Consider the following 14,821-nt stretch of genomic DNA (forward strand, 5'->3'; position numbering starts at 1 on the left):
TGATAATTTTTCCTATATGTTAGAAAATAGTGAAAAATACTCATCGCAGTTTACTAAAGCCCAAGGTATGGTCATCAGATTTCTTGTGTCGTCTGACAAACAAACCCACAGATATTTAGATTATGATCACATGTGCATGGGGTATGTTTCATTTTTTTGCTTAAACAATTATGTACCATAAAGGTTGCTGAGTAATCATTTCAGCACTACTTTTCGTTAGCTTTTAGAATATTGTGTGCATATATCTAAACCTGAACTGAAGATACATATGTCTACTACCAACTAGAGAAATTCACTTTTTTTTTCATGCATTACTGTTTGTGCTCCTCGTTTGGATGCGAACATGGGTCTCTGACCTAGTCTGAGCCTGGTCTTCAGTGGTAAGATTAACAGTCATGACTGTGAGGTCAGCTGTTCTCTGCCTTTTCCCGCAGGCCCCACTGAGTCATAACGGACAACATGTTTGTGTTCTTATTCCAATGCGGGTGGGGACATGAGTGGTGTGTTTTGTTCTTTTTATATATGAAAATGACCCCAGCCTGTAACATCAGAACAGTGATTTGATTATTTTTGTGTGATGATTGTTTTATATATAATCCCCTAATTAAAAAAAATTAGATGTAACTTGCTGTCACTGAACAAGAGCTGCTATAACTGTGGTATTTTGCTCTCCTTGAAATGTAAGTATTTTAACAAAAAGGACACATAGATGTAAATAAAAGCTGGGAAACAGCCAATAATTTGCAGGCTTAGATTATTGATCCTGTCAAATTGTGGGAAAATCTTGTCATTAACATGGTTTCTTCAACATATATTAACATCATGTAGCCTAGTTAATAATTACTCTGATCCTTTAGTAAATAGTTTGACATGATGTTTTTATCTACAGTACCTGTACACCGGTGATGACGGCTCAGTCACAGGTCACGTGTCATTGTTTAGAGCAGGAAGCTGACGGTTACGTCTTGACCGCTTCATACCAGCTGCTGCCCACTGGGACACTTTCTCACTCATTGATGTGTATTTGCCCTCACTCTGCCCGGCAGGCCTGTGGGAAGGGATGCCTATCCAGTAGACAGGGAATTTGATAACCAACATGCGTAGATGTGGAATAAACGAATACGACGCGCTTCCAGCTGCTGCCGCTGCCGCCGCCGCTGCTAGCTCGCTAGGTAGCTAGCTACCGTAGCTCAGCAGCCCGTGGGAAAAGAGCTAACCGTGGCTAGCTACAGTTAACCTCCAAGACGTGGAAGTTGACAATTAGCAGTGCCTGGCTGCTAAGCCAGCTAGTTGCTTATTTTTGTGTAACTTAAAGGGACAAAATGGAGCTGTTCCAAGCCAAAGACGATTACATTCTCCAGAGCGGGGATCGTGCTCTGTGGTGCAGCCGAAAAGATGGGACCATGACCGTCAGACCTGGTACGTACGTTACTGGATGACAGCTTTCTCTGCTGCAGCCGGCCATTTACCTTGAACTAACATTTGGCATTATTAACCGTCAGGGTGAAAATAAAGCTCTGTGTTTCTTGGTCTGTTTGGAATTGTCAAACATTATTTTACTACTGTTACACATCAGCGGTTTAGTTTAATCCCTCTCTCGTATGACTCACTCGTTCATATCTGTAATAAACGTTGTCGTTATCATTTAATGGCTCTAAATTACCCAGCTGCGATAAACAAAACGTCCTTTTAGGTAAAGAAGCGATAGAAAAAGCTGGATGCGCCATTCCTAAGTCTTGAAATCATCGTCCTAGCTTTTATTCCGGGAGTGGCAACACCCCATACAGACTCCAAAGTTATTGCTTAGCTTCTTATGTTACCTCCTGAAGGGTAAATTTGACTCTTCAGTTCTTCTTTAGATCAAACAGACATAGTACATGACTGTAAAAGGGTAGAAATAACAGTATGTCCGTTTACACACCATGTGCCTTAATGATCACTTATTAATAGATGTACTGTAATATGGTGAGTTGTAAGGTAACTATAACACCTCTCTGATGTAAGGCTGATTAAATAGAGGTTCAAACCATGTTTTGTGTTCCTCAGGTTTGTAAAGCAGCTTATGTCATTACACCTTGGTTACATTGCAGAAGTAAGTGCTTCTGCTGCTCACAGCTGTGACAAAGTATATGCCCTTGGTTTCCTAGCAAATGAAATATTGTGGGCTGTGGGAATTATCCCCAGCTAAAGTGAAAGGACTGCGAAAGTGAAAGAAAAGTTTCATTAGACACACCAAAAGGCCATGCGTGTTATTCTCTGAGTCGGTTGAAGTTGTATGGCAGTGCAGCCATCCTGAACAGGTTTTTAGTTGCACCACTGTTTCATTATTTAATTGGAAAAAGGGTTTCCACTCCTCACTGGGTTTCCACTCTTCTCTCAAGCACACAGTCAAGTACTTCCATGGTATTACTCATTCTGAGTCAAGCTGTGGTATTACTTTTGTTTTTCTCTGTGAGATCTTGGTGCGGCCCCTCACCGGTGGTTCCTCTGTTCTCATGAAACAGGAAGAATCATTGTCTGAGACTGCCTGCAGTTGGTGTTCTCCACCCTTAGCCACACCCTTCACATTTTTCCAATTTTCTCCACTATGATGTTTGATCCGACACCAATCCACTTTTCCTTTTTCCAAAGTTTGTGCTTTGCCATAACTGACTTCAAACTTGCTGATGTTTGAAAATATTAGTAAATGGAGACAGGCCAGTTTTTGTTATCAGTCAAATTACACTTTCTTCAGTAAAATATACTTTTCATGTAAATGACAGACCTACAACACTGATAAAGGTTTAGTCAGATCCCTCTATCCTCTAGCATTTACCCCAGATATTAGTTCTACACCAAGTCTTCATGTCTTTGAGATGTACAGTGTTTCACTGGGTATTTTAAACAAGTTTGAGAGTGGTAATTGGAAGTCATCCAACCATGACTGTCATGACTTTCTGTGAGTTTGCTTTATATATGAAGCTTTTCGTGTGAGTATTTGGCTGCTTCTGACAGAAAATGTGCACGCACTCATTTAATGAGATAACTGGAGGCATCAATTAGCAGCGTAGCCTTGTACTTAGAAATGTGTAGTATTTTCTCCTAGCTGCTTATCTGACCCAAAGCGTATCTTGCTGAGCTGTCTTGCTACTTTGCTGTTCTCATGTTTCATCTCCGTGTTTTTTATTTCAGCAACAGACCTGCTGTTGGCTTGGAATCCAGTGTGTTTGGGTTTGGTGGAAGGTGTCATTGGGAAGATACAGCTTCACACAGGTGAGTGGAGAATGAGAAACCTTTGAACAGACACATTCTTGGACACTTGAGTTACTAAATCATCCAGTTCTTAGAATGTTTCTTACTCACAAGGAAAGGTGTGAAAAAATGTGCAAAGTTCTTTGAAATGTGTAGTTATGAAGAGGAGTGAGCTGATGGCGATGATTCAGTGATTTTATTATTAATGTCTTTATGGGCTTCAGGGCAGGATATTTCATATTTTACCATTCACAGGAAAATATATGTTTTATTCCGGTAAATCAGACAGATTAACATATTTAAATATTTATTTACCAGATGTCTTGTGTTGCCTTATTAAAAAAATTGTAGTTAATGGCTGGTGGCAGCTGGTTTCCTCACCTTTCAGGATGTGAGGAATTCTGCACCTATGACGCAACCTCCCCCCTTCTTCTCTCTCCTCTTGGCAGATCTTCCTCTCGGCCTCGTATTAATCCGCCAGAAAGCTTTGGTCGGCCAATTACCAGGCAACCACAAAGTCTACAAGATCACCAAGATAGCTGTCATTCCTCTGTCTGATGAGGAGCCCCAGGAGCTGGAGCTGGAGGTGTGCATGCTACTACTGTAAATGAGAGGAGCAAGGGGGTGTTCATGTTGTTGTGGTTTAATTATTGCATTCGTCCCCCTTGACAATCATTGTAACAGCACTTGTGAGAATCTTAAATTGTTTTCTATGTACCCAAGAATACCCTGTATGCGTCAGCACATGATTCATCCTGAAGATGAGCTGACAGTGGTGCAAAATGAGATTTCTTTTTTAATTTTCATAGAAGATCTGTTTTATTTTCAACCACACATGTAGAGTGAAAGTTAAATACAGGCTTAAAATTGCTGTAATTGATCTCAAAAGAAAGTTGCCTTTGGCTAAGATTTCAGTCTTTCAGGGGAGCTTCATGGATGGTGAGACAGGATATTTTCAAGTGAGTAAATACAGACAAGGATGATTGTTACTGGATAGGCTTTTAGATCCCATCCTGATAGATGTTGTCCTGGTTCTGCAGAGTGATCGTTCCACCTGGTTTGTGCCTAGAAATCCTAGAGATCAGTGTAGCTGTGAGATTGTTTGCTGTGTTAGTGTAGGAACATACGATCTGTATAGAATTCTATAGTGTTGTAGTTTTTTGCTGTATCTAGTGGGTAGATTTTTTTTTGTTGTTTTTTGTTGTGTAGTAGTATCCCAATTTGAATTTCACAGATTTTTCTACAAGACAATTTGGTTTTTAGATTTTCTAGGTGGTACCAACCTCAGTTACACCATCATCATCAAACTGACCTTTTCTTTATTTTCTAAATATCACTGTCATGTTGATGATTTCTGTGTAATTGCATAAATTTGACACAAGATCCTGTTTTTCAGCTTTGCAAGAAGCATCACTTTGGAATCGACAAACCAGAGAAACTGGCCCAGTCTCCTGATGAGTCAAAGTTTTTGATGAAAACTTTAAGTCAGATCAAATCTAATGTTGCTGTGCCCATCAAGAAAAAGGTATTTTTGTCTTGTACACTTTTTAAAATTTTTTTTTGTCATCTTCTATACCACACACTCCCTCTCCTTTCTTTCCCACTGTTAAAGGCTTTGAGGTTCTCACAGGATTTTCTTTCTTTGCTTTGTCATCTTACTGCTGTTTTCTATCCACCCACCCAATCCAGTATTCCCCTGCCTTCCAGGTCAAGGAAAATAAAGAGAAGGAGCGACTGGAGAGGCGGCTGCTGGATGAGCTGTACAAGATATTCATGGACTCCGACTCCTTCTACTACAGCATGACGTACGACCTGACAAACAGTGTGCAGCGTCAAGGAGACTCGGAAAAGACCAGCTTACCCCTATGGAAACAGGTTTGGAGAGAAACAGAACAAACAGAATGATACATCTTGTTTGCACAGCAAAGAACGAATGCATTTCAGCTATAAGTCATCATCAGTGTGAACAATAGTCGTGTCGTGGATGTGACAATTTATATAGAGATGTGAGGTTTAAACTCCAATTGGCAAAAAGAACATGATCGCTTAATGAAGGAATCACCCAGAAGGCACACCAGCATCACATGATAACAAACAGCTAAATAAAAGTCAGAGAACACAAACCCAAGCCAAGAAGCCCTACAACAGATACCTAATAGATACTGGTAAATAAAGATGAATATAAATTCAGATAAAACACGTACAATTACAACATTACTTTACGTGATGTATGTACATTCATATGACCTCAAGAGATGGGAGACGCAGCAACATAAAGCCTCTTTTCCTCCATATGTGAATTGTAATTATCTCACTGATTGTAGTTTTTAATCTCTGTTAAAGGTGGATGACCGTTTCTTCTGGAATAAACACATGATCCAAGACCTTATTGACCTTCAGGTAACTGATTTTTCCACACAGACATACAGGTTCTGCTTATTCTAGTTTTTCTAGTTTTAGAATTTAATAAATACCCAGATTTGATTATTTGACAATTGCTGACACAGTATTTATAGTGTTTTTCTCTACGATAGTCAGCTCAAAGTGTGTAGCCAGTTCTGCTGCTTGAGTGTGGCAGTTGTATATGCTGATAATTACCAGAGCTTTATCAGAGGAGTATGAAAATACTCGGTGAAGGGAGGCGATAATGGCTCTGAGTTATGGAGGATTATCCACTCTGGATACTTGGTGGATGCAAAGTGCTTCCTTATCAGCCTCGCAGACAGCATTCTAATCTTCTTGTCCTGCTGTTTTTCTCTTTGACTGCTGCAGGTGCCAGAGGTCGACTTCTGGGTGATACCAATTATCCAGGGGTTTGTACAAGTGGAGGAACTGGTGGTGAACTACAACGAGACGTCCGATGAGGAGAGGAGCAGCCCTGAGACCCCACCGCTGGAGGTCACCTGTGTTGATGACATCCATCCTCGCTTCACTGTGGCTCTGATCTCCAGACGTAGTCGCCACCGTGCAGGTAGAATAAGTTTGCTTGAACTCTGATTCAGCCCAAATATGTGGTTTTTGTTTATGGAATAACTTAGGAGACAATTTAAGCTTTGATCTGTGACTATAATTACTCTTGAGTGTTGATGTCATCTCTGCCCAAAGGGATGCGATACAAACGCAGAGGAGTGGACACAGATGGCCATGTGGCCAACTATGTGGAGACAGAGCAGTTGATCCACGTGCACAGCCACACTCTGTCCTTTGTGCAGACCCGCGGCTCTGTGCCGGTCTTCTGGAGCCAGGCAGGGTACCGCTACAACCCCCGGCCACGCTTAGAGAAAGGTCGGTACAGCTACATTATCTTGCATGCAGTCCCACAGAGAGGCTTTTTCATAGGCTGTGTTTGAGTATAATGGACTTGCACTTCCAGGGTTTTTATAGTTGTACCTTGAAGAAGACATTTGATCCAGTGCCATTGTTTTACTCATCAGTCCAGTGTATTTGAGCCAAATATATTTATTTTTATATACTGGGATTTGGGGTAATTATAGATTGGATATGACGAACCTGCTGTATCTTTGTGTGAATTGAACAGTTTGATTGACTCTTTAGCCTCTCATTGGCTGATACAAGAGACGGCACTTTTTTCTTCAAAGTTACAGTGACGTAAAAGCATATAAACTAGTTGTCTTGATGTTTTTACCCAGATTCAGTTATATGTAAATCATTGGCATATTTTTCTAATGTTTCAGGAGAGAAGGAGACCATGTCTTACTTTGCGGCTCACTTTGAAGAACAGCTTAAACTCTACAAGAAGCAGGTGAGTCACATTTCCCCATGTGTATGCTTGGGCGTGTGCTCAGCATATTTATTGACTACTTGAATGCAACAGTGTTGTGTCAGGATTATTATTTAAAATGTATCACCACTGTGGTAATCCTGCCTGTGGGAAATCAAACTGAGAGAATCCTGACTAGAAGTGGTGACATTTTTTGCAATTACCCCACTACTGTCATCTTTGACTACACTTAATACAACTTACACATGGAGATGTATTTAGTCAGACTTTTAAAATTTTATTAAGGTACTGGTATGTAGCAATCGTAATATATAAGCTTTTGAAAAACTAAACTATTGGCCTGCTGATACATTTGGCTGCCCTCTGACATTTAGCATCTCTGTGTGTTTCCACAGGAACGGCTCAGAGGGGCACACAGTTCATGTTATCCACAACTCTAAATGACAGCACTCTTTATTGTCTTCTGCAGGTCATCATTAACTTAGTGGATCAAAGTGGACGAGAGAAGCTAATTGGCGACGCATATCTGAAGCAAGTCCTGCTTTACAACAACTCAAACCTCACATATGTTTCATTTGACTTCCACGAGCACTGGTAAGAGGAACACTTTCCTCTGTAGTGAAACTTGTTCATGAATGTACTTGTAAAGATCTATTTTATACCACAATGCATTTACTTCTCCTTTTCGGTTCCTTACATGCTACTTCTCAGCCGAGGTATGAAGTTTGAGAACGTACAAATACTGACAGATGCTATTTCTGATATCATCACTGACATGAAGTGGGCCTGGTAAGTGGCAACTTATGTCAACATCTTGTTGAAAAACAACAGTAAACCCTCAGTAGGCTGTACTATATGTTCCTGATTAGCTGAAAAAAGCTGAACTCTTCCTACTGTCTCTTCCTCTGTCAGGGTGGATCAAGCAGGAGTCATCTGCAAACAGGAGGGAATCTTCAGAGTTAACTGTATGGACTGTCTTGACAGGACCAACGTGGTTCAGGCCGCTGTTGCTCGGGTAGTGATGGAACAGCAGGTGAGATGTTTTCTTTGGCAAGGAAGTGAACATCAGTTTCTCACAACACATTCACATGCCTGCTGTGCCTCAAAGGTGCTGCTTTCTAAACATAATTCATTATTTCCTGTGGCTTTTTGAATTGAAAGTTGCATTGTTCCTCTCATGTACAGAAACTGACTCTCTAGTGCCCATAAAGGTAAACTTAGCTCCTCCTGGGCGTCCATCAAATATGTAAGGAATTGCATTAACCAAATAGTTAATCAGGGAGAATACAGATGTAACCATGCTGCAGTTAGTAAATGTGTGTTTTTAAAAGGAGTTGTATGTTAGAAATGAACATTTATAATATGGAATAATCAGCATCGTCATAAATGATTTAATTTATGCGACTACTTCTAAAGTTTGGATTACAAAGTGCTTTACAAAGGTTGTGAGTGTAATTCATCACATTCACTTGGCAACATGAATTCTTGTCTCTGTGTGTTTTGTAGATAGTTAACTTTGTGTTTGTACAACAGATTACTGACATCTGTATGTATTTGCTCATCAGATCACACACACGGTAACAGACTTTTGATGTTCACACAGCACTGAACAACAAAGACAGAAGACCAGCTGTACATCAACACAAACAGAGACCATACAGCACAAAACCTTTTATCTTTGTAGAAATCCAGCATTTAATCAGAAAATACAAGCTTAAATTGAGCAGCTCATTAAAGTGGGTACAGACTGACCTTTCCCACTGATGCCCTGTACAACGAGAGAGAGACATCACAATGTACTCAGAGTTAACAGCATGCCCAAGGACAAAAATATCTCTCTTCTTCCTGCAGCTGAAGAAACTGGGCGTGATGCCTCCAGAGCAGCCTCTGCCTCTCAAGTGCTACAGGATTTATCAGATCATGTGGGCCAACAATGGAGACACCATCAGCAGACAGTACGCAGGCACAGCAGCGCTCAAGGTAACATCGCCGTCTTTGCACGCACGTTCACATCTGGATCAGTGTGTGCTAATAAAACAGTAGTGAAGTGTGTCATCTTCTTAAGACATAGTTGGTTTAGTTTGACGTAAATACTTTAAGCTGGTGAGACATGAGCTTTCTCTATCAGTAGGACTCACAAATCAACAGAGATTTTAGTATGTCAAAATTAAAGACATCAGAATGACAGATAAGGGCTGTGCTTTTTGTACCAGTCATAAGTCTCATATGTCTAGAAGTATATTTAACACACACTGATCTGTTTTAGGGAGATTTCACCAGGACGGGAGAGAGGAAACTGGCTGGTGTGATGAAAGATGGCGTGAACTCAGCAAACCGCTACTATCTGAACCGTTTTAGGGATGCTTACAGACAAGCAGTCATTGGTATGGAAAAACAGAAAGATACATACCCAGATTGTCCTTAAATCAGTCTTTGGTTGACCCCTGAATCCTTTGCCTCTCCCTGCAGACCTAATGATGGGCCTGCCAGTGACTGAGGACCTGTACTCCATCTTCAGTAAAGAGAAGGAGCACGAAGAGAAAGAGAAGGAGAGCCAAAGAGGAGCTCAGGAGCAGGTCAGCCTCCTGCTGCAGACCTACATGCAGCTTTTGCTGCCGGATGATGAGAAGTTTCATGGTGGTTGGGCCCTCATCAATTGTGACATGAGGTTAGTGGCCAGATTTATAACTCCTGACTCCAATTAGCTTTTGTTGACGTCATTAACTGAGTTATTCAATACAGTGATTTGTGTGTTATTTGTTAAAATCAATTTTTTGTTGATAATTGTAACTTAGATAAAGATCTGACCATTTTTTTTAGACAAATTTATACATGAAAGCAGATAATGAAAAGGGTTCACTACCCTTTTCTTGTATTTGTCGATGATGAGCCACTTGTGCTTTTTATTATACGCTTTCACTAGTTTCTGAAGAGCCCTCTTTAATGATATTGTTCTCTTACTTCCCACCAGCCTCATTGATGCAACCAACAAAGATGTGGATGTGCTGCTGCTTCTCTCTGACAAAGCCTACTACATTGCTTAGTACGTCTCACTTTAAATTTGCCAGAATGTTTCTTTAAATACAGCTCTTATGGATTCACTTATATTTGCATTTCTTTTCCTGTAGCTACGACGAAGAAGCAGATAAAGTCAACCAATACCAGCGCCTCAATTTAGAGGGTTTGGAAAAGATCGAAATTGGTGAGAAGTTAGACTCAAAGGAGAAGTGCAGGTTCCTGTACACTCACTGAGTCACCAAACACTTCCCAGAAGTGTGCTTAACAGTTTCTCAGTAATCTTTTAGCAATATCTATGTTTGATGATGATTCATGCAAGGAAAGCACACTGCTAAAAATGGAATTCGTAAAGTTGTGTCCTGTTTTGCAGGTCCAGAGCCGACTCTGTTTGGGAAGCCAAAGTTCTGCTGTATGCGTCTGCATTACAGGAATGAAGAGACGAGCGGATACTTTCACACGCTGAGAGCAGCAACACGAAATCCTGAGGATGATGGAAAAGGTGCGATATGATATAGTTGTGTCTTTAAAGGCTGCAAAAAGAAACTTTTGTTGAGACTGACATTGTGACATGTTTCAGATACATTGCAATGCATAGCTGAGATGCTTCGCATAACAAAACAGGCTACAGGGCTGGACCTGCTTGTGGTTGAGAAGAAGCTGGAGAGGTGAGTAATTTGTCGTTATTAAGATAAATATCATTCATCTGTCTCTGTTACACATGATTTTACGCAATGAAGAAAAACGTTTGCAGTCATCATAGCACAGTTTTAACTTTTAACCAAATACAAGAGCTGTGTTTCGCACACTTACAGCATCCGTGTCTGTGTTCCAGGCGACAGAGTAGACCTCATGAGGATATAATGGGGATCCAGAACAAACCTGCTGATCAGGCCCAGGGCAGCTCTGGTTTGGCACAAGGCAAAAGTTTCCTCCTCAACAAATTCTCCTCCCTCAATCAGAAGGTGAAACAGACCAAGACAAACGTAAACATTGGCCCCTTCAAGCCCCTCGGGAAGCTGGGCAACTTCTCTAAGCCTGATGTAAAAGTCAATTTTCTAAAACCAACTATGCACGTCAACCTGTGGAAGTCAGACAGCAGCTTGGAGACGTCGGATAGCAACCCTGGTGCAGGAAACTTGAAAGATATCGTTGATGGGCACTCTGAAATCTCAGACGACTCTGACTCCTATAATTCTGACCCAGAGCACCCGTGTTCTGGTTCTTTAGAAAACGTGGACTATGTGCTGCCCAGCTGCGGCATTGTAGCATCAAACCCACGACTGGGGAGCCGCTCCCAGTCCATTGGTAGCGTGGAGCTAAATATCCCCTCCATTATCCGGGTCACGGGCTGTGACGGAGCGCAGGAAAGCTCCTCTCAAGTCAGCGATGACAAGTCTCCAGGTGCCGCCTCGGTGGCTGAAGAAGCCATTTTGATTGACTTTGGTACTCCCATTGATGCCTACTGCCACCAGTTTGTCCAGGATGCACAGACCAAACCTGTCGAGGTGTTTGGAGAGCATCCGCCAGCTCCTGTACCTCCACTCAACCCTGAGGTGCCTGTGCAGAATAAGACCCCAGCAGACTCAGACAAGCAGCCAAGCTCTGAGCTGCAGCATCAGCAGGAAGAAGCCCAGCTCCCCAGGCCATCCCAGCTAGACGTCCAGTCCACTACCTCCAGTTCCAACCTCCTCACCGTCCAGAAGCCCAGCTCTGCGGTCTCAGGAGGCTCTCAGAGGAGTCTGTGTTCACAGATGGAGGGCAGCCTCGGCCCTTCGCCCGCCGACAGCAACGGCAGCCGAGTGGTGTCCCCCTTTGCCAAGATCAAGAGCTCCATGGTCCAGGTGGCCAGCCTCACCCAGGCGGGACTCACCCAGGGCATCAACTTTGCTGTGGCAAAGGTGCAGAAGAGCCCCGAGCCAGATACTGTCAACGAGGCCCAAGAGAACGAGCTGAAGGCAATGTTTACACAGTGCCAGACCAGGATCATTCAGATCTAGTGCTTTCCTTGTAGCAGTACAACGTGTTGAAACTTCCTGTATGGTAGCAGTAGCAAAAGCTTGCACATAGCGTCACCACTCGGCCAAGAAACACGCTCCTAAAATTTGCCCTTTAGTTAAACTTGCCCATATTAATGATGACTCTTGTACAGAACTTACAGACAGACACACACGTAAGCCCCACATGACAGTGACCATGTTTACATGCACATAATTATGGATTCCCTTAGTTGTCCCTTTTGCCGTGCAGTCATACACACTTATTGATAACAGAGTTAGATTCCCTCTCTTCTATGGGTAAATAATCAGTTGTCATCAATATATACCTTACCTATGGAAATTCGATTAATATGGAAATGTCTCAGAGTACCAGTTTCCTAGTGCCTAGGCTGACTATAAAAATGACATATGGTAAATGTTTTAGGTATTTGGGGAATCTGTTATAACTGCTGCTAAATTAAATTGATTTATAAGTACAGTTTTCCTATTAAATTTTAAATGTATTCTCATTATTAATCCCATAAGAGACAAATAACTAAGACGAGAAGATATTTAGGTTTTTAAGAAGTTTTAATCTCATGCACTTCCATAGTATTTCTGTGCTTGTAAACATGTTACTGTCCTTGGTCTGAAGAGTTATTTAATTACCCACAATGCCTGCATGTGAGGTTAACAGTAACAACTGATTTTAACAAGGCAGGTAAACATTCTCTGCATGTTAAAAAGACCAGCTCTGACCCTGACATGTACTGTGTGTTATCCCCGTATGTGCAGGTCACTTATTGGCGTGTGTGGTATAGACCTCGTAACAACCTTCGATCTGTAACAGTTGTTGTAGAATCTGACCAAATCTCTTTTTGTGATTCCCAAAGGACGACTCTGTGTGAACTATAACCCTTTGTATAGGTGTCAGAAACTAGTCAGACGACATACTGTACGTAGTTATCCTATGTAATATCAATGTTGTCAAGTGTAACTTAGAAGATATACCGTTAAAGAAACAATGATTACACAAGACCTTAGTAAGAGTATCATGGTTGTTGATATGTACAGTGAGTATTGTATGTTTAACTGTTCCCTGAGTAGAGCCTTCCCTTAAGCTTTTTGTATTGATGGTAGGGGTGGCAGCTTATTTTGAAAAGATCGCCCAGTACTGTCATCGCTGACCGTGAGTAAACCAGAAAACTGCTGGTTGTTGTTTTTGATAGATATATGTATTGAAAGAACTATTCTGCTAATGGTTGTACTAATTAATCATGAGGGTTTTGTTTGAACCGAGTCCTCAGCCAGCGTTGTATATTGACGTCGCATGTTTGACAAAGACAGGAGAGTAGCATATAGTAGGTATATATGCAATTGCACCCACCCAATTATTAGAAACACTGACGCTTTATGCACTCCCCAAACTGAAAGCATATTTGCCTTAACAGGGAATTGAAGTGGAATTATGTATATCAGGTATTTATGGCAAAATCTACCTTTTTAAGTCCATTCTTACATGTTACATTCGGTGTACTGTATAAAAGATCATGTTCAGGGTTACTGTGTGTCATCAGGCTTTATCTTGGGATATTTCAGTTACTGGCTACATCCATTCTCCAGGTTTAAGAGATGTAAACAGTGTGTTGGTTGTGTGTATGTCCTGTACAGTATGTGTGAGTTTGTGTGTTTGACCATCCCTGCTGCTGCTGCTGCGCTGCTGCTGCTGCTGGTGTTTAGGATTGCTCGCCTCAGAGCCCTGGTTATATTTACATGCTTTGAAGCTATAAACATCGTTATATTGTGCGTGGTTTTTCGTCTTTAACCTCAAGAAGTGAGGTTTCGCCTCATTAGGCAGACTTTATAGTTTACCGTTAAACTTCTACAGGACGTTGTTAGAGTCCTCCGGATGAAATGATAATGAACCAAGGCCACCTCATCCCACTGTTGTGCATATTGGTGTCTGTTTCTCATAAATAATAATAATAATGATCTGTTTTGCTTCTAGCTGAAGTATCCCAAGATAAATGGTCACGTTTCATATTTTGTTACATTCGCCTGTTTTCTGCATTCAGCTTGCTCACCAGCAGATAAGATGTGGGATACTTGTATATTTTATCTGACTATAATTGTGTTAAGTGAGACTGTAGCCTTGGCTGCTCTGTGGGTAGTTTATTGAACCTGCTGATAGTGTGTGGTGCTGCCAAAGCTTGGAGATAACGGCTGTAATGCAAAGTTTTAATGCAGAGGGTATAAGGTGTTTTTTTTTTTTTTAAACTTCCTTCAGGATTGCAAACACTGGAGCAGTTCTCAAGCAAAGCAGAAACTTATTCTGTCCTAAACTGGCTGTATGAAGCTAAAAGGAACAGTAATCCTCAACATTCCTGATATAGAGACCACAATGCTAGAGTGCTGGTGTCTGGTTTTTATATGCAAAAGCTGGCAAGAGTTAAATTCATAGATTTTTGTTTTTACACCAAGTGCTTTTGCAACCAACTCTTCATTTGTTCGCTGTGGTTGTCTTCCCCTCCAGTCAGGACCCAGGGCCATGACAAATGATCATGTGACCAGAGGTCTAAAAGCATTTGATTTGCACTGTTTAAGCACATTTTCTAGCATTAGCACCATTTCATCTGAATGTCTGTGGTCATGTCTTTCTCCTTTACCAACTGGCTATTGTCATTGTTTTCCACAGTGTACTGAGATTGTATTATATATTAAAATATCCTATTTATTCTTATCTTTTTTGGGTGTGTTACTTGATAAAGTGCACTGTACACTCTTTGTTTAGGAAGATATTACATTGGAATAAAAAGTACATGAGTGAATGAGTGTTGCATTTATTGTCAGATCA

At 41.2% G+C, this 14,821-nt stretch overlaps 1 protein-coding gene across 2 annotated transcripts; it reads left to right on the forward strand.

Moving 5' to 3' along the window:
• Positions 1-945: 945 nt before the first annotated feature.
• On the forward strand, positions 946-14,795 carry inpp5f (inositol polyphosphate-5-phosphatase F). Of its 2 annotated transcripts, none has more exons than XM_023425835.2 (20): positions 946-1,419; positions 3,172-3,252; positions 3,681-3,817; positions 4,628-4,756; positions 4,921-5,106; positions 5,575-5,631; positions 6,004-6,202; positions 6,337-6,516; positions 6,927-6,994; positions 7,443-7,567; positions 7,685-7,762; positions 7,886-8,006; positions 8,825-8,953; positions 9,240-9,357; positions 9,443-9,641; positions 9,945-10,016; positions 10,102-10,175; positions 10,362-10,490; positions 10,569-10,656; positions 10,824-14,795. In XM_023425835.2, exons 1-20 carry the CDS (start codon positions 1,323-1,325, stop codon positions 11,986-11,988), a joined length of 3,432 nt encoding a protein of 1,143 aa, XP_023281603.1. In that variant the 5' UTR covers positions 946-1,322; the 3' UTR covers positions 11,989-14,795. The 2 variants fall into 2 exon arrangements, with proteins under 2 accessions (XP_023281603.1, XP_023281604.1); XM_023425836.2 differs by having other exon boundaries at positions 4,939-5,106.
• The last annotated feature ends 26 nt before the right edge of the window (positions 14,796-14,821 follow it).

This window comes from Seriola lalandi, unplaced genomic scaffold (assembly GCF_002814215.2).
Source record: "Seriola lalandi dorsalis isolate HSWRI2012SDOR001 ecotype SW California unplaced genomic scaffold, Sedor1 jcf7180002054795, whole genome shotgun sequence".
Classification (NCBI taxonomy): Eukaryota; Metazoa; Chordata; class Actinopteri; order Carangiformes; family Carangidae; genus Seriola; species Seriola lalandi.

Bases quoted from the DNA above. Each gene is read 5' to 3' on its own strand.
- inpp5f (XM_023425835.2), top strand. From the start codon at position 1,323: ATGGAGCTGTTCCAAGCCAAAGACGATTACATTCTCCAGAGCGGGGAT. The intron at 5,107-5,574 runs GTTTGGAGAGAA...TCTCTGTTAAAG, and splicing joins GCTTACCCCTATGGAAACAG to GTGGATGACCGTTTCTTCTG. The intron at 6,203-6,336 runs GTAGAATAAGTT...CTCTGCCCAAAG, and splicing joins ACGTAGTCGCCACCGTGCAG to GGATGCGATACAAACGCAGA.